The following is a 19,682-nucleotide window of genomic DNA, read 5'->3' on the forward strand; positions in this document are numbered from 1 at the left end:
CTAGGGTAGGTCATGACTCAATAGGTTAAATTTCGTATTTTCGGGATTAGAGCCAATCACCTTTAATATGACCATCCAAGATGAGACAAAGTAATAAGATTGCTGTAATCCAGATACTAATGTTCGTAAGGTTAGACCAAACCAAGGGAGCTGTTCGAGCATGAAAAACACCAGAGCTATCTCAAATTTCATGGATTTATAGTCTTCTAGACTAGTGGTAATGGTATTAAGAGGTTGCCTCGATCTTTAGCGTTTCTTTTTGGCGGTGTATCCTTTGTTTGGGATAACAAGTCTTGGGAAATTTGGTTAATGACCGGGTTCTCATTGATTCCTTTTTGTTTACTGTAAAGGTCGACTGGGCTCAGGGTCAGTATGAGGAACTGATCTAAGCCTAGTGGCTCCCTCTAGGGTGGGGAAAACAGTGATTTTGAAGACTTTCTACCTTTGTTTTGCTTAAAACAATGCTCCTTATAGATGAGTGCTTGCAAACAGTGGTTGATGACTATTTTATTTGGGACGAGTCGGATGTTTGAGTGAATAAAAGGTTTGGAAAGTGTGAGAGTAGTGTTTTGATTGGAAAACTTGGTTTGGAAACTAATTTTTTTTGCTCTTTCTCTTTCTAAAATAGTGTTATACTCTGGAATACAGTGCACACGCGCGCGCTCTCTCTCTCTCTCTCTCTCTCTCTCTCTCTCTCTCTATTATAAAAAAACTGATTTCCTCCCCCTCCAATATATGCATGTATATAAAGAAGGTTTTAAAGTGGAATCCATCATGGGATTCAAAGGAAATGATCACATTGCTTGTGAGAGGGGCAAGATGTGCCCTTGCATAACCGAAATCGGCCGAAAGATTTCGCAGAAAGTGATTTGCCAAATGCCCACCTTTTGCCACAGAGGACTTGAGCACTCAGGTTTGACCTGATTGCTCAGGTCAAAGGCAGTCCTGAGCGCTGGGATCATAAATCTAAGTGCTTGGCTTTGATTTTTGAAAAGGTTTTGTTTGGGTTTTAAAACACCAAAAGAGCATTATTCTTAGCTGTTTGAAGACTATTTTACCCTTTTATCATCATTGGGGAGGCTTAAAGGTATTTCAGAGGGTCTAAATTGGGGTATCTACAACTATGTATTCATGCTTTAAGGAGTTGTACAAGAAAATGCACTTTGTTATACTTTCTAGTATTTCATGCTAATCAAACACTATAAAAAGTGTCATTATTTTCACTTTCTAGCATTTTCTATTACTTTCACAGTATTCAAACGGACCCTTATAACGCTCTACCACCGAAAATCCCTAATTGATAATTGAGTGGGCTTTTAACGAATGAACGTGAACATGAACACGAGCCCGAGTGGGTTGGTTTGTTTGTGAGCCCTGAGTCTTGGTGGTCTAAGGGTTGCACAGGGTGTGCTTGCATTATTACACAATAATGAAGAAAACAGGGCTTTAAGCCAATGTACGCTCAAGCAATCTTACGTGCACAGACTTCTGCACACGGATTCAGATACAATTTTGTTTAAAATCATTCGACGTGCGTGGGTCTGTCATTATTGTTGTAGAGCCCATGTGCATGAAGCAGTTTCACCAATATTTATATTGGATATGTGTAAGTGCTTAATCTAATATTTAAATTTTTTATTCAGAATGCAGGATCCACGATAACTTATTCGATTGAGTTGATTTTTTATGTGGCCACTCAAAAAATTATTTTATAATTGTTGAACGATTCGAATTATCTATGAGGGATTCGGAGTGGACCTCACAAACTGGTCTATGCGGTGCACAAACTAAACTATACCTTCAGCATTTCGCTTGTACCCTAATATTGAAAGGGATAAAGTGATACTAGATCATAGTTAAAGGGCGTAAAATGTGATGTACCCTGCTCTTTGAGATATCAAAGCCAAACGCATTCTCAACCGTCAGTTTGGATGATGACGGCCACCGGCGTCTCCTCCGCCGCCTCCTTGTCCAGCGCCGCCACCAACCGCCGCATATCCAAAATTCGCGCCAAATTTCGACCCACGCACCCTTGCGGTAGCAAAACTATCGAAGCTTTGTCATCCGTTGCAACTGCCGCCGTCGAAAATGGTTCAAGTATAAACTATTCATTCTTTTAATTTATCAATCTTCATCTCCTAGTGTTTTTTTCTCATATATTCTCTACGAGTTCAATTTGAAGCTTATGCGATTGGTTTCTACTCTCTAGATATTTATTCTGCAGATTCTTTAAACTTATATCACCATGGCCCTGACTTAAGTGACTACAGGCCGGGGGACACGCGATATGTGTGCAAGTCGGATGATCAAACAATAAGTGGGAAGCATTTTTACAAAAATGTTGTGAAAATCCAATTTGCGTGTGCCCGGCCTCTAGTATTAACCTATTGTGATAGATAAACAACAATTAAATTCTCAAAAAATCAATCGAATTGTTATATACTGTAGTGGCCTCTAGTATTAACCTATTGTGATAGATAAACAACAATTAAATTCTCAAAAAATCAATCGAATTGTTATATACTGTAGTAACAATTAACATGTACATACATATCTATACATTACCATGCTAATCGTCATTGTTTTGCTAACGTCGCTGCCGCCACCGATTTTGCCACGATCTAATACCTAAGTACTCTTCTATAAGATTTCCTAAATCAATCATGTTAGCTCTCACGGGGAACATCCATTTTGAACGATAGATGCCTATCTTTACTATCTGTTGTGCAGTCGAAACCTATCATTCGATAAAGAATATAGTATTACTTACAAAATTTCCTAAACAATTTTCTTCTAATGCGATAATAAGCCACACAATATCGAATAAATAAATTTACTTATTATCTGTTATTCCATTTTATGAATGTTCCACTAAAAAACATCGATGATAGAATCAAATAGAGCAAAATTGAAAGCCAGCTTGAACTATTGAAGTGAAAAAGTCACGAAACGAACAGTGCAAAAGAGTGTCCCTTCCCTTTGGGCAAATTTGGGTAAAACTCCTTTAAATTAAACATAGATATAGGGTGGGCCAAGGACCGGACAATTGGAGTAAAATTTTTAACCAGATGCTTCATTTGATAAGAATAACCCAATGGGCTAAATTAAAATCTGACCTTGAAATATCTTTGTTTGTTTGCGTAGTCGAAGCCACCAAATGACCTTTAAATACAAACATAGATATATGTATAATGTTTATATACATGTGCGCGTGAGTACAAACTTTTGGGTCACTAGGAGGCCATAGCCCATAGTTGTTAAGGGTGAGAGGGGCACCGAGGTGCAAAGATCTGTTGGGGCCTAGGCGAGAGGTGCAAGCCTTTTTGAAACGAGGTGCACCTAGGTGAAAGAACTAAGGAAAATAGCATCAGCAATGCTATATAGCCTAATACACATAAAAAAACGTAAAAAAAGTGTACTGTTTCTGGAAGCATTAAAAAAAACTTTTTCATTATCATATGTAGTATAACTATATGTACACACAAATAGACACACTCATATCTATCTATCTATCTATCCATCTATCTATCTATATGTATTTGAAAAAATAAAAAAAAAAGCTTTTTCGTTTTCATATACAGTATAATATATGTTGACTATATGCACGAAGAGAGAAGATCGACTAATGATCGAGAGAGAAGCGATGAGAGGAGAGAGAAGATCAACTATTTTTGTTTCTGGTGATCGAGAGAGGAGAGATTTACGGTTGACGGGAGTCAAGGCTGAAAGAGTGAAGGTAATATATTTAACCTAGCTTTGATCCTATGGCTGTGATCCAAATTGAAAGAGGCGGGCTTTTCGTGGCTAGACGCGTGCTGCGCTTCATTGAAGGCGCCTCGCCTGGGCTTTGTCAAGGCGCTAACCTTGTGCCTCGTGCCTAGGCGTGCCTTTGACAACTATGCCATAGCCTGGGGACCTTGGAAACATTTAAGTGAAGAGGATTTAGTATCCCTTGAATTAGGTAAAACTCATTTCAGTATGGTTTGGGCCAACGAGTAAAGAGAAGTTTTGGTTTTTCCCCTCACTACGCAATTTGGGCCAACATTCAAGTAAGTAAGGGAAATGCTCTTTGTTTTTTTTGAGTTAATATTCTATGTAGTAGTGACTTACAGAGTTGGATTGTGTAGTTCTATTATTATTGAGATTATTCTATTGGTTACAGAGTCTGCATCATTTGGAAGGAGAGGAATGCTATCTGTCACCACAATACCGTTTTTTCTAAATCTACATGAATCCCTAGCAGGATTTCATGCTGATGCTGCAGAGTAAGTTAATTACAGTTCCAGTTGTTACTTATCTCATTGAGTAACGTTAATCAGATTTGCGTTATGTTTTATAGCAAGAGAATGGTGGATAATAATGGAAAGTCAAAGAACATTTGATCTTTCACTTGATTTAGCAAGAGAATGATTGTAATTGGAAAAGATAAAAAATTTTGTTTTACCCCCTTTTGCATGTGAATTGCATTTCCGTTTCCTGCGATAGACATCAGAAGATTCATTGTTTCTAATGAAAATGGATATCTAGAAATTGGATTTGGATTTATACTTCCTTTCCATCAATTACTCTAGGCAGGTTTTTTTTTAGAATGCATAAGGTTAATTTAGGTCAATACATATGTTTTATATCGATTTTCATGGTACTCAAACTATGCGATGACTTGTCATTATTAAAAAAAAAACGAAGCTATGCAATGATGAATGTTCAAACCTTTCCAGCAAATGTTTCATCCTATTCAAATGAAGGCAAGAAAATAATTTGACTTTTCCTTTTTCTTTCGGCACTTTTGATTTTCACTTTCAATAATATTTTTCCCTAATCAAATGGACTACTCTTGTAACCTTTCCCATTAACATATTGTTATATGTTTAATGTAGTTGCCTTGGAGTAATTAGAATTTTATCATTCTATCCTTTCTTCTACCTCCGCTCATTTGGATGAATTGCACCAAAGGATAATGGACTGGTGTGAGAAGACTCCAAATTGTGACATGAATGTGATCAGACCGATAAACTTGCATGGGTCTGATAAGTCTTGTACTTTTTGTTGATTAGCTTTAATTAAAATGTTGGCTGTAGTTCTTAAAACTTCGCTGTTGGATTAAACTCATGGTTTTATTCTGCAGCGGAAAGTAAATGCTTTAGTCTGTTTGAACATGGTAGTTCTTTTTCTAAACTGCCAATCATTTGACTGAATTGCAGAAAATTATTATGAACCATTGTGTCCATGAATTGTAAGCTGAAATTGGATAAACAAACTATTTAAATGACTCCTCTATTGTCTCTGATCATTTTTGTTAATTTAGGTAAATGTTTGACTTTGTAGCCAAAGTTTTTCCATTGACTTAAATTCTGGTAATATTTGCAGCTGATCTGGCTTTGAATGTGGCCTACTGGTCACTATAAGCATGAGTTTTGGATATCCCTATCATTTCCGTGATTCTTTGTTGCACAACTGGCATTGAAATTTTTATGTGCAGGCCCTTCAGGGATTATTTTCTTGTGAAGGAAGAGGTAAAAAAGGTATTGTCTAAGGGGAAGGCTGCTGGTGTACTTCGTTTGGTTTTTCATGATGCAGGAACCTTTGAAATAGAGGACAATGCAGGTATATGTTTTGAGGATATGGTCTTTGGAAAATTTCTAATGCTGTAGTAATCATTACTTCTAGTCAACAATGTGCATCCTTTTTGGGGTATGGTATGCATAGGCGCTGATGGTTTCATTGCTTAACTTGCTGAACAAGGAGTGATAGTATCATAATTCTACGTGAAATACTTTATCCATTTTTTTATATGTTGTATCTACTACATGTTGAAACTGTTGGTTTCGTTGTTTGACTTGCTGAACAAGAATGAGTCAATGTATTGGTTGAGACTCGAAAGTTGAAACCAATCACAATCCATGTTGACTGATGTAAGGCTTTATTTCAATCTAGTGTGAAAGTATGCACTTGAAAAGTTTAAGGATAGAAATTTTGCCCGAGGGGGAGAGTTCTTTTTAACTTTGCAAATAAATGATAAATTAAGCATTTTTATGAAAGACAAATTTCCTTCATCTAAACTTCATACCATGAATTTCCAGTACGTATGGATTAACTTGAAAATATTCTGTCTTATTAATTTCTGTGGGATTTTTCGTGTGTCACAACTTGTTTGGTCTTTCCAGTAAAATAGCTATTTTTACGACTTTCCAACCCGTCTACAACTTTTATACCCTTCATTGCTCCTGGAGCACAAGTTAATTTGGCCAAACTCATTCCTCAGTAGCATGGTCATAATATTGCCTTCACATCAATAACAGCATCACAATATGTCACTCGGACGCTCACTTTTGGAAGATCAAAATTGGGAAACTGCTAACTGATGTGTATTAGCATGTGCTTTAAGCATAGCAATAGTAAAAGTTTCATATCAAAAAGTAGCTGTCTCGTTTTGGCCCATCCACTGAGAGCTCAATAAAACTATCCTTGCCTTTGCTTTCACATATTTTTTTCTATACTTCTAGGTTTGAAGTTTTAAGAGGTTGTTGTCTTCTAACAATTCGACTCTGTGGTATAACTTTATGTTCTTTTACAAAAAATATAACTTGAGTTTTTCGCTGTGCCCCAACTTTTTAAAAATATATTTTGATCACCTAATGGTTCCTCAACGTGTCCGACTAAATAAAAGTGGACTCACTTTGTGCTTGTCCAGAGCGCATCCAAAAGTGTGCAGTACTGATGTATGACTTACACAGCTCAAAGCCTAAAACCAAATACTGTTCCTCCTGAAGTTGAATTTTTAGAGCTTTTGGGATATTGGTTTCTTGAAGTGACAGGTTGCTGGATTTCCAGAGAATAAGGAACTGGAAGGTACAGATAGAGAGGATGTGAAGGGCCTTTGTTATTAACTAAAGGCAATGGCTCGGGAATTGGGATTGACATAGGCTGTTAGGCGTCATTTTTAGGTTTTTAAGTCTTAAAAAAACATCCTCATGGACTTACAATTGTGAACCAATTTTTGGTGAAAGAGGTGGTGTTGAACAAGGAAATAAAGGAAAAAGGGCTTCGCGTTAACAAGGATGGCTAAGAAATCGTGCAAACTCTCTTTAGTAAAAGCTTTCAACCCAATTGAATGGAAAGACCGGATGCGTGTTTTAAGCTACTAGTTTTTACTTCTCAAATGAGAGTCTTTTGGGAAGTAATAAATTAAAACTCCTTTAAATATTGTAGACCTGGTATAGACACTTATAGACCCACAAACTCAAATGGATCCATAAAAAGTGTAGACATGCAAAATTTTGGCCAAATTTGGCACAATTATTGGCCCAAAATTGCACGAATTATCAAGTAACATACTACCACAAAACAATGCAGGATGACAAGTCTTGGCCAATCAAATTAAGCAGTTGTTACGTTGTGGTGGTCAAACCCATACACGTGACACACTGTTGTTGTGCAGTAATTATGTAGAGAGCGAAATCTACATCCAATAAAGGAGGATTTTCCTACGACAAAGCAACTTAAAACTTTCTTAGTCTACGCCCAAATTATTCCCCAAAGACATTAGAACTTGTTATATCTTCCTGGTTAGAGAGATCAGCTACATCTCGAATTTTCCATCTAACCCACATATGGCAGAAGTGTGCAGGCTCTTCTCACTAAAAACCTTGACCTAGTTTGGAATTAACTTGCTGTTAAACCTCAAGAAGTATTTTGTGTTTCTTCTGGAAGGCCTGAATGGGGTCCCTGTTCATCAGCTCAGAAAAAATAGTATGTCAATATCAATTGTTAAAATGTACGATATTGAGACAGCACCGACACCATAACTAATTTCTTCTAGAGCACTATACTTATTGGCATGGACGTGAAACCTACATATTGAAAGTGTCAGACAAAATTCATGAGCTGCACTGCGCCATATTGGTTTCTCCAGTTTCTATACTGGATTTTCTTATACCTTTTCTTTTCATAACATACATGAAAAAGCTGGTAAAAGCTCGATTGTTAGTTGGCATAGTGAACTAACACCAATTTGGGGAATGATGACTCTGTTCGGCTGTGGTGACATCTCTTCTCGCTTTCGAATTGAGCTGGGCATTGGCTTCTTGAAAATTGGACAAAAAAAAAATTGTGAACACGATAACTTGGATATTTTGAAGCCACTTTTTGTTCCTATGGCTGTGGTGCTTTTTCCTCTTCTTTCTGTACTTTTTTTTGTTGGTAGTCATCCTCTTCTTTTTGGTCGTCCCTCAGACACGCATACGTCTGGTATACTCACTTTGAATTGCTTTTGCTACTTCAGGTGGAATGAATGGCTCTATTGTTTATGAACTAGATAGACCTGAAAACACAGGCCTTCAAAAATCTCTTAAGGCAAGCTCTCTTCTCTCTTGAACTCCTTCCCATACCCCATGTACAGTTTGTTGTGGACCCCCACAAGCATGGTCATTTATCTTTCCACATTTCTGGCTGTGTTTCCTTGCTAAGCAAAACTTGAGTTCTCATATGCCTGAACATACATCCAGAATGATGAACTATTAGATGACCACCAACTGTCTAACTCAGTGGCTGCGTTGTTGTCTAGATTCTTGGAAAAGCAAAGGCTGAAGTGGATATGATGATACAGCCAGGTTATTACCATCTCAATTTGTCAAAATGTTTTAGCTGCAAGGGATATCTGGTACAGGGGCAATGATTGGTGCAATACAAATCTTTTTGTTAGATGTTGTGGCATAAGCTAACTCTGATCAGTTTTGTTTCTTTATTAGTATCATGGGCAGATATGATTGCAGTAGCAGGAGCTGAAGCTGTTTCTGTGTGTGGAGGTCCAAATATTCCACTTCAGTTAGGCAGAATAGATTCCATGTAATGGGCTATTCTTTTGATAATGTGCCATGGGAATAATGTTACCCAGTCTGCAAAACTGGATTTTTAGTCAATTTATGATTAACATCCCCTAGCTTTCTCATTCAAGCTTTAGATGATTGGATCTTAGTAGCAGTCCAGTGGTTATCTTTTGATATATTTGAAGAGAAGTTACCAAACAAACTGTCATTCTTAATTATAATTGTACTGGTGCTACATAGGGTGCCTGATCCTGAAGGGAAACTTCCTCAAGAATCATTGGATGCTTCAGGTCTGAAACGGTGTTTTCAGAGAAAAGGCTTCTCGTGAGTTTAAATAATATTGTATTCTTTTTCTATTTTTTTTTATCAATAAACTGTTTATTTTAGTTCTTACTTTTATGGTTATTGTTTCCAAAAAGTGGCAATACCTGATTCTTTTTTTTTACTTAGATTGCATACTTCTATTGGATGACTTTTTGCTCTTAGACATTTGTAGTGCCCCGATTTTTACAGGCCATCGCTTACCCACTTTTGAGGGCAAAGAGGCGACGCTTCTCGAACTTAAAATGCGACTAAGTGTATATATTGAAATTGACAGATGTGACTCAGACTGCTATTTTAAAAATGAAGTTGCCACCTAACATTGAGTTCAGATGTTTTAGGTCACTCATTAAAGTTTTTTGAAGAAAGCGACTTAACTTTTTAAAATAGCACAGTTTGAACAAATTCTTCTTCCAAACTTTGCTTTTAATTGACTCCCGTTTTAGGGTATGCAAAGAAAGAGATGGGCTCGAGAATTTACTGTTACAAGCGGGGAAGGTGTTAGGCAATTCACATTGCCCCTTCTGTGCTTATTTCTCAATTTTGGCATTTTTCCATTTAATTATCCTTGGCGATTAAATAAAATGTAGAATGTGTGCAATGCAGATGCTATGCTGCTGATAACATGATGAGTGAGATAGCCTATGTAACACAGATACGGACACGGGTATGAACACAAACACGGAACAAAAAATTTCTAAAAATTGGGGATGTAGGGAGGTATACCCGAACAGGTGCAATTAATGATTGAACACGTGCTATGTGGGAACACGTGGTAGATGAGACAGGTCGTACTGCCGATGAGGAACGGTGGTTGGCTGAAGGGACAGATGACATGAAGAGGTTACCAGAAGGATCAGTCTATTCGGGAATGAGTTGGCCGAACAAAGGAAGATCCTGTAAAGCGATAGCCTCAAGTGATAAGGCGGTGGGAGTATTCAGAAGATAAAAGAGATCTTGTAGGAAGGGGAATCGAATATCCGATATAGGGGGAGCCCTATAAGGAGAAGGATCCCTACGAGTATGAGATCTCAGTTGATTGGAAAAGAGGATCCTCGGAAGGCAAGGTTTCCTATATGAAATGAGAAACCTAGGGCAACAAGGAGGCTTGGAAAGCAAGCATCATGTGCCTATATAAAAAAGGTTAGCCTAAAGGCAAAAGGTACGCAATATGTTGCATTCATTCTACTTTCCTACTGATAATTAGGGTTTCCATGAGTACGAGATACTAATTTAGGCATCAGAGGGCCTTTGCCTCTCGCCATGAGAGGCAAAGGTGCACTCATCCCTTGTCTGTTTTGCTGATTAGGGTTTCGGCGAGAAGTAGGATTCCGGGTAGGAGGCCCAAAGTATCCGCTGCGTTCTTTGTGGTATCTTAAGCACTCTCTGATTTTTCCCACTTACAATTGGCGCCGTCTGTGGGAAACGAAAGAGTTTTCTTTGAAAAACGACCATGGTGGAAGGAGATCCAAAGACACCGCTTGACCCAAAGAACTTGCTAGGTGGGGGAGGAGATAAGTCCCCACCCGGCGCTCTGAGAAAGCCCGAAGGCGGACATGGGAAAAAAATGAAAAGCAAGGGCAATCCCTTGACCGTCTTGGATGGCTCCAAGAATTGGGAGGGCAGGACGGCTACAGAGTCTACACGGAGGAGTAAATCCCACTGTGAAGGGGAGTCAGTTGCACACTCAAAAAACGTGCACAACAGTGAAGACATCCTCGATAAAAAGAGGTAGGAGATTGAGGAATTCGCTCGTTTGATCAAGAGACGAGAACACGAGATTCGAGAAATAGAACGGATTCGATAGCATCCTGAGGACTGGATTTTTACGAAGAAATTCCAGGGGAGACAGCTATGCCATGGTGGACTACAAGAAGGCTCCTTCACGAAGAAGAAGGAGCAGGAGTAGGATCCCCACTACCGGGAGGAAGAGGCCTTCTCCACGAAAACGTGGGAGCAAAAGTCCAAGCCAAATCCTAGAACGGCGAAGGGCTTCTTCACGAAAAAAGGAGAAGCAGGAGCCGAAGCCCCACACCCGAAGAAGAGGGGACAAGGATGCACCATAGGGACAGGTATGAGAGGCATGATACCGATTGGGATAAAACTAAGGCTCACAAAACTAAGGAGAGTGAGGACGGAACCATGACTGCACGAGAAGCAGCACAGAAGGCTCTAAGTAACATAGCTGTTTCCCCCTTTGCGAGGAAGCTACAAGAAGCACGACTGCTGAGCAGAGTGAAGCACGGAGCGTTCGTCCTTTACGAGACAAACGCGGACCCCGTGGCTCACATAAAACATTACCAACAAGCTATGTTCAAGCACGATGGAGACGATGCCATTATGTGCAAAATGGTCCCTTCAAGCCTGGGGAAGGTGGCTTTATTTTGGTTCCATAAACTAGGATCACGCTCTATACGAGGATGGAGGCAGTTGGCCGAGGAATTCACTGTTCGGTTCTTGACAAGTAGAAGAGCCCCAAAGACGTTTGAAAGTCTCTTCACAATGAAGCAGGGAGAGAGTGAGCTGATCAGAGGTTATGCAAAGAAGTATTGGGAGACTTTCAATGAGATTGAAAGTTGTAGCGAGGAATATGCGATAGCTACGTGCAAAACTGGGCTGCCTGTTCGGGGAGAGTTGCGCCGGTCACTGAACATGAATCCGGTAGCAACATTAGCAAAATTGATAGAGCGGATTGAGCAACGTGCCAGGATGGAGGATGACATACTCCGAGAGGATGGCAAGGCCATTGCCGAACAGTCGAAAGGGCCTGCGATGAAAGTAGATAAACCAGAGCTCAAGACCTATAGGGAAAGAAAAGAATATGGGCAGGCTAAGAAAGAGCCATACAAGGAAAGACAAGCACCTGACCCCAAATCTTTCTTTTCATTAACCACGGTTTGGAAAGAACCAATCTTTAGGATTCTTTATCGAATAAAGAATCGACCCTATTTCAAGTGGCCCCCAAGATTGGAGGGAGATAAAAATGCAAAACGAGCTACGAGTCAGCACTGCAGCTACCACAAGGATTGGGGCCACATGACAAGACTGTGAGATGTTTAAAAGGCACCTCGATGATCTAGTCTCTCCAGGCTACCTCAAAGAATTTATCCAGGAAGGACCCAAAGATAATGGGAAAGTAATGGAGTGGATTACGAACAAAATCCAAAAGGTGTGATATGATACATGGATTGGCTACTCCTTATACGAGAAATGAGGTGAGGTTGCTCCAGAGGCAAGTCAAACACGACCAACATGTTATGCGGTTGGGGAACAAAAGAGGACGAAAAAATGACATGCAACGAGGGAATAGTCTTTACAGTTGAGGATTTTGGAGAAGTCCAGGTACCTCATAATGATGCCTTGGTCATAACCCTACGAATTGGGGAGTATGACATCGAGAGAATCTAGGTGGACTTAGGGAGTTGCATAGAGGTACTGTACTATGATGCATTTAAAAAATTGGGATTGGCTCAGGAAGACCTGGTCCAATCAACAACACCCTTGGTCGGGTTTGGTGCAGGAGCAGTGTGGCCCCTTGGGAAGGTTACACTGCCTGTTCGGGCAGGATCAGTAGTATTACGAACTGATTTCTTGGTAGTTGACGTAACGTCCTCCTATAATGCGATTAGAGGGAGGGCATGGTTGCACAAGATGAGGGCAGTATCCTCCACCTATCACCAGATGGTGTTCCCAGGATCCAATGGGGTTGAGAAGATTAGGGGTATGTGGGCAGCGTGCCCGGAAAAAGGGCGGATTTCCAAACGCGAGGGCCCGATATCGAGGGAGCGCGAGCAGAGGCGGCACGCGCTCAAAAATTCGGAGTCGCCACTCGGGTTTTGAAGGTCCGACACCCAAGAAACCGTATTTCGAAGCACCTGCCGCGCTAATTTGATTTGAAAAAGTTAAGGAACCGGTCCGTCATAACCATATCTGGGTTCGGGAGCAAGGTTACGAGAGGAGAAGGGTTTTATGGCACCCCTTTCGCCCAATCCGGAGATCGGTCTCTACTTAAGCATTTGCGAAAATATTTATTTGCGATTCTATTTGATTAATCAATTCTTTAGCCATTTAGGGCGGGGGAACAGTTTAATGGGGATTAAAGCTGTAACATGTTTGCAGGATGTGAATGATAGCATGGATGAGCAGTTAGTATAGGATGAGAACAGACTGCTGTGGGAGTTTAAACAAACTGGGAAGCCCCTGTTTTGGAATGACGTGCACAGGAAGAAACCAACATGCATTGAACAAGTCATTGCATGCTATTCACTCCTGCGCGCACGACTCCAAAACACGCGCGCGACAGTAAGCTCAAACCCACAGCTCTTATTCTCAAACCCTCTGGGCTCTGGAAGGACCAGTGCACACCCAGGACAAGCCAAGCAGTTATAAACAGTTCTAAGCAGTTATAATATACAGTTTAAAGGCTGAAAAAGCCTACAAATTAACAAAACACCCTATAAACAGTGTGGGGACAAAATAATGACCTAAAGCCAAGCTCCCGTGCAAGGTCAGCCACTGGTTAGAGGCCGACCGTCGCGCGATGGTCGCGCCCTGGCGCGCGATGGAATGCGCTCCGGCGCACGACAGTTGCGCCTGGGCGCGCGAGGGTCTGAACCACACCAGTGCTTGGTTTACACGTTTCTGGGTTCTGGGACTGGGACAGGTCCAGAATGATCCCAGGGGTACTCAATAACAGCAGAAATGCAAATTAACTACAAACTAGCAGTTTCTAACAAAGGAAAGCAGTAAATTGGTTTTTAACATGCTTAACAGTGATCTATATGTAAATAAACACAAAAATAGCAAGACACCAATCCCCACGAGAACCGTCGCGCGAGACCTAGTATAGTCGCGCGCGTGACTGGGTCCATCACGCGCTGGTTCTTGCCTCGACGGTTTTTGAAACCTTGCCAGCTTTAGGACCAGGACTGGTAATGATTACCAGCCTTGGCCCTGCCAGTCCCCCTCAGGGATTAGAACAGAAAACAGTAGGTATGCTATACCTAGATTGAGTTTGAAAGAGGTTGAGCTTTGAGGTTTGAAGTTGATTGGGGTGCTTGTGTTGAGTATTTTGAGGAATGTGAATTTGGATGAAAATCACAAGAGCTTGTGTGCTTGCTCTTTTTGAATTTTTGTAACCCTTTGGAAGCTTGGAATTTGTTCCTCTTTGAAAAACTTGAACCCTTTAAATGGATGAAGAAGAGGGGTATTTATAGGGAGAGAGGGAGGTAGATATGAGCTGCAAACAGAGGAGTTCAGCCAGTCCACGAGGCTTGGCTGAGATTGCATTGGTGGCCAATTTTCAGCCAGTCCACGAGGCTTGGCTGAGGTTGCATTGCGCTCTGGCGCTCGACGGAGTCAGTTCGGCGCGCAAGGGAGTGAGTCTGGCGCGTGAGGGTTGCACCTTGGTGCGAGGGTCAATGGTCAAACTTTGATTGTTGACCACCACCTGGCAGTTTGACCATCGCGCGAAAGTCTGGGAGCAGCGCGCGTCAGTAGGGTTTTTGGCCTTTTGAAGTGGCTTAGGATAGGATTAGGTTCAAGGGTTTTGCAAACACTCAAAGCTCAAACACTTATCATTCCCGGGGTGTTCTTGATCCAATTCATCATCGGGGAATCAAATACCGTAAGTAAACTAATCTGGAAGCCCAGATTGGGGTGTCTACAGGGTAATCAAAAGGTAGCACAACAGTGCTTGATCACCATTATCAAGAAAGCCCCGAAGGCCCATCACGTTCATACAGTTGAGGTACCGGATCAGCCGACCATTGAGGATGTCGGAGGAAACCTGGCCAAGAAGGTAGTAGAAGGCCTAAAGAAAGTACAAATCAATGAAACTGATCCTGAGAGGTATTTTCTAATTGGGGAGTCACTGCCAAAGGAAGAGGAAGTCGAACTAGTAGCATTCTTAAAGGAACATGTTAGACGTTTTCGCATGGGTACTAGAAGAGATACCCAGAGTGGACGCAGATGTAATCTGCCACCATTTAAATGTGGATCCGCAACACAAACCCTTGATACAAAAGAAAAGAATGGCAACTGTACAACATGTGGACGTTGTTATTGAAGAGGTGGACCGATTATTGGAGACTAAGGCTATATGAGAAGTTTATCACCCAGATTGGCTGTCTAATACCGTAGTTGTAAAGAAGAAAAATGGGAAGTGGCGTGTCTGTGTGGATTTCACAGATTTAAACAAGGCGTGTCCAAAGGATAGCTTCCCTCTTCCAAGGATAGACCAGCTGGTTGATGCAACTACTGGATACAAGCGGATGAGTTTCCTCGACGCATATTGGGGATTTTATCAAATTGCCGTGTATGGGCCAGATCAAGAGAAGACTTCCTTCATTACACCACGAGGTTTATACTGTTATAGTGTCTTGCCCTTTGGGTTAAGGAATGCAGGGCAACAGACCAGAGGCTAGCAACAATTATGTTCAAAAAGCTGCTTGGCAAGACCATGGAAGTATACATAGATGATATGGTAGTAAAGAGCAGAGATAAGCAAGGACACTTAGCAGATTTGAAGGAGGCCTTCGAAATTTTAAGGAAGTACAAATTAAAACTCAACGCCTCGAAGTGTGCGTTTGGAGTTAGTTTGGGAAAGTTCTTGGGTTACCTTGTGACCATAAGGGGGATTGAGGCGAATCTTGATCAAATAACGGCCTTGCAGAGGCTACAGAGTCCCAGGATAACGAAAGAGGTCCAAAGATTAACCAGAATGGCTGCGGCCCTCAATAGATTCATTAGCCAGTCAAGTGACAAGTGTAGGCCTTTCTTCCGGTTGCTAAAAAAGAGAGAAGGATACTGATGGAGAGCAGAATGCGAACATGCTTTCCAAGACCTAAAGAAGTATTTGGCAGAAGCCCCACTCTTGTCAACTCCAGAACCGGGTGAGTCTTTGTTTTGTATTTTGTAGTTTCTGAACATGCTGTGAGTGCGGTTCTTTGGAGGAATAAGGGATCCAAGCAAATCCCTGTTTATTATGTGAGCAAAACATTGCTAGACGCAGAAACAAGATATCTGCCCCACGAGAAGTTGGTCCTGTCATTAAGGATAGCAACAAGGAAATTGCCACATTATTTCCAGAGCCACAAGGTAGTGGTTTATACTGAGTTCCCATTGAAATCACTGCTACGAAAAGCAGACTTCTTGGGACGAATCTTGACTTGGTCCGTGGAATTAAGTCAATATGACATTGACTATCAGCCGTGCATTGCAATTAAAGGCCAAGTGTTGGCTGACTTTGTTGTAGAATTCTCACCCGCAGTAGCACCCAAGCCTCCTATGAGAAAGGAAGAGGCTCTTGGGTTGCCCATCAAGACAGGCAAGGTTCCGGCCGAACAGGACCCTCTAGAATGGAAGATAGTCATTGATGGTTCAGCGTGTATACTGGTTCGGGGATTGGTGTGGTACTATTTCCTCCGGAAGGAGTGATGATGGAGCTATCTGTTCGGCTGGGCTTCAGTGCATCGAACAGCGTAGCAGAATATGAGGCGCTCCTGATTGGCCTAAAAAGTGCAAGGACCTTAAAGGTGAGACGAATTAGGGTGTATTGTGATTCACAACTTGTAGTGAATCAGCTGTCCGGGGAGTATGAAGCCCGGAATGAGAAAATGGCGGCCTACGTAGAGCAGCCAAGGATTTGCTTGATACTTTCGAAAAAGTTTATATCGAGCAAATAAGTTCTGGACAGAACGCTCATGCAGACTCTCTGGCTTGGTTGGCTGCAGCTATACCAACCGAGTTAAAGAAGAAGGTGGCGGTAGACTATCTTAGCGAGCCAAGTATTGGAAGAAGTGTGGAGTTGGTCTTGGACGTGAACCAAGGGCCAAGTTGGATGGATCCAATTATGGAGTTCCTACGAGATGGGGCACTCCCCTCTGATAAGAAGGAGGCTCATAAGATAAAGATCAAATCCGCATGGTTTTGGCTGTCCCTAGAGGGAAAGTTGTACAGGAAGTCCTTTACAGGACCATATCTGCTTTGTGTGCATCCCGAGATGATGCAGAAGTTTCTCCACGAGATTCATGAGGGAACATGTGGGAGCCACGCTGGAGTAGGTCCATTGCCCACCGAGCAATAACTCAAGGTTATTGGTGGCCGCATATGCAAGAGGATGCAAAAGTATATGTGAAAATCTTTGAAAAGTGTCAGAAGTTTTCACCTATGATTAGGACACTAGCTGAGGATCTGGAGGCTTTAACAAGTCCTTGGCCTTTTGCACAATGGGGGATGGACATCGTAGGTCTACTCCATAAGGCAACTGGAAATCGAAAGTTCTTGTTGGTGGCAACAGATTACTTCACAAAATGGATTGAAGTAGAACCCTTGGCCAAAATCACAGAGCCTATGATAGAAAGGTTCGTTTGGAAGAATATTATTACTCGGTATGGGGTCCCTACTCATTGATTACGGATAATAGGGCACAATTCCGGAAGAAATTTAAAGCTTTCTGCTCCCAGTATGGGATAAGGAACTATTGCTCCACTCCAACTTACCCTCAGATTAAAGGGCAAGCGGAAGCATCTAATAAAACCATCCTTGATAGGATCAAGAAGAGGTTGGATAAGGCAAAGGGGAAGTGGCCCGATGAGCTACCACTGATCCTATGAGCGCACCGAACAACGCGTAGGAGGTCTACGGGAGAGACCCCTTATTCGTTGGCAAATGGCACAGAGGCAGTTATACTATTGGAGGTTGGTCTACCGATCAACAGGACAGCTTTGGTTGAAAGTGGGGGCAATGACAGAGCCCTAGAAATTGAGTTAGACCTTGCCGAGGAAAGGAGAGAGAGGGCTCTGGTGCATCTGCCCTCTTATCAGGAGCAACTCATGAAGAGCTATAACAAACAAGTGCACCCACGAGAATTTGGTACTACGAAAAGTGCTCGGTAACACCAAGGTGCAGAATGAGGGCATGGTGGGTGCCAATTGGGAAGGCCCATATCGAGTGACTAGATTGTGGGCATAGGGGCTTATCGATTGGCAGACCTGGACGGGAACCAGGTGCCAAGGCCTTGGAATGTCCACAATTTGAGGAAGTTCTTTGTTTAAAAGGCTTCGATTTATTTCATTCTATTTTAGGATGCACTACGTGATTGTGTGAGAGTTATGAATAAAATTCCCTTGTTTTTTATCATTTGTTAGATGCAAGGGGTACGAGTAACGCCCCCTTGAGTTTAAAGTTTATGAATAAAATCCTACTTTGACAATACATATGAATATTTGTTCTTTATTTTTCTGTGTCCATTTAAATACAAACTTCAAAACTATTTTCCCTTTTTCTTCCTTCGTATTGGGGAGCAGGGCATGGGCACAAATGCCCTAGTGCGTACGAATAACACGCTAGATTTACTCAAAGTATGAGTAACTTGGGTGCATGAGTAAAATGGCTAAGTACGAGAGAACTTAGATTGTGTATAAGTATGAGAAACTTAAACAAAGTATGCAATACTTAATCTTTTCCAAGTACGACACACTTGGGTGCATACAGCATAAACAGCTTAACAGCGTACGAGTAACGCCAAACTTGGCCTAAGTATGAGATACTTAGTTTATGCCTACGAATTAGGGCACTCGTCTGCATTTGAATACATGCATATTCACCAGGTTGAACTATACGGCAATCATAAACGCATACGAGACGAAGCTAGTATGAAATACTTTAGCCCTGTAATAGGAATAAGTTAACTTGATCCTACGAAAAGGCCACGAAAGGCCAAGCAAACCACCAGGCCATGCACGGCCACAAACGGCCACAAAACAAATGTTATGCCACAATGGGCCGAATACTTGTGTTACCAAAGTATGAGTGTACTGATGCCACGCAGGGCTAAAAACTACGGTCACATAGGACCTTCAAAATTGTTCTAAATGTTTGGGAGGCAGAAGTACTTACTCATCGGTCCAAATTTTGGACCTCCAGAGGATTCTCAACAAGAACTTCTGCACCAACCTCGGTGTTGGAACCACGACCAGTAACATCTTCCTTTAGATTGATTGTCTCGTTGGTTACCTCCCGAGCAGGTGAATGGTTAGTGGTGGCTTCTTGGGATTCAGTAGGGGTGTTCTCATCCGCATTAGCAAAATCTTCAGTCTGCTGCTTGACATTATCATCCTGATGCTCTACGTACTCTTGGGATGACAAAGGGCGGCTGTTTGGCGGATCGTTCTTCACCCACAGAGGGGAGTCTTCTGCAATCCCAACTTTAGTAAGGCACGCTTCCCAGCTCGCGACCCATATCTGATCTTGGATGACTGGCATCTGTTCGACGTAGCTGGCCGTTGCTGTGTCAAATCCCTTTTGATATCCATCATCATAAGCTGTCTTCTTGGCATTATCTATCTCAGACAATGCATGGCTAAGATTGTCCTCAGCAGTTTCCAGCTTCACCTTCATTCCATCAGCTTCCAGCTTTGCTTTATCCCTCTCTCTTTCAAGTCTGGAAATAGTTTGCAGTTGCCTGGTATTGTCCCTCAGGAGTCTGTTCTGTTCGGGCTCTATCTCCTGCAGTTTCTAGCCCAGCACCACCAT

At 41.7% G+C, this 19,682-nt stretch overlaps 1 protein-coding gene across 4 annotated transcripts in view; it reads left to right on the top strand.

Annotated features, from left to right (window-relative positions):
• The first annotated feature begins 1,824 nt into the window (after nt 1-1,824).
• Nucleotides 1,825-19,682, top strand: part of LOC131332049 (putative L-ascorbate peroxidase 6) — a 43,325-nt gene continuing 25,467 nt past the window's right edge. Inside the window, exons 1-7 of one of the 4 annotated variants that reach the window (XM_058366084.1) lie at nt 1,825-2,097; nt 4,163-4,265; nt 5,480-5,604; nt 8,282-8,352; nt 8,564-8,609; nt 8,748-8,844; nt 9,066-9,149. In XM_058366084.1, the coding sequence (XP_058222067.1) occupies nt 1,932-2,097; nt 4,163-4,265; nt 5,480-5,604; nt 8,282-8,352; nt 8,564-8,609; nt 8,748-8,844; nt 9,066-9,149 (692 nt within the window). In that variant the 5' untranslated portion in view covers nt 1,825-1,931. The remainder of the gene's footprint in view (nt 2,098-4,162; nt 4,266-5,479; nt 5,605-8,281; nt 8,353-8,563; nt 8,610-8,747; nt 8,845-9,065; nt 9,150-19,682) is intronic. The other 3 variants (XM_058366087.1, XM_058366086.1, XM_058366085.1) reach the window with 3 other exon arrangements.

Source organism: Rhododendron vialii, chromosome 7a, assembly GCF_030253575.1.
Source record: "Rhododendron vialii isolate Sample 1 chromosome 7a, ASM3025357v1".
Classification (NCBI taxonomy): domain Eukaryota; kingdom Viridiplantae; phylum Streptophyta; class Magnoliopsida; order Ericales; family Ericaceae; genus Rhododendron; species Rhododendron vialii.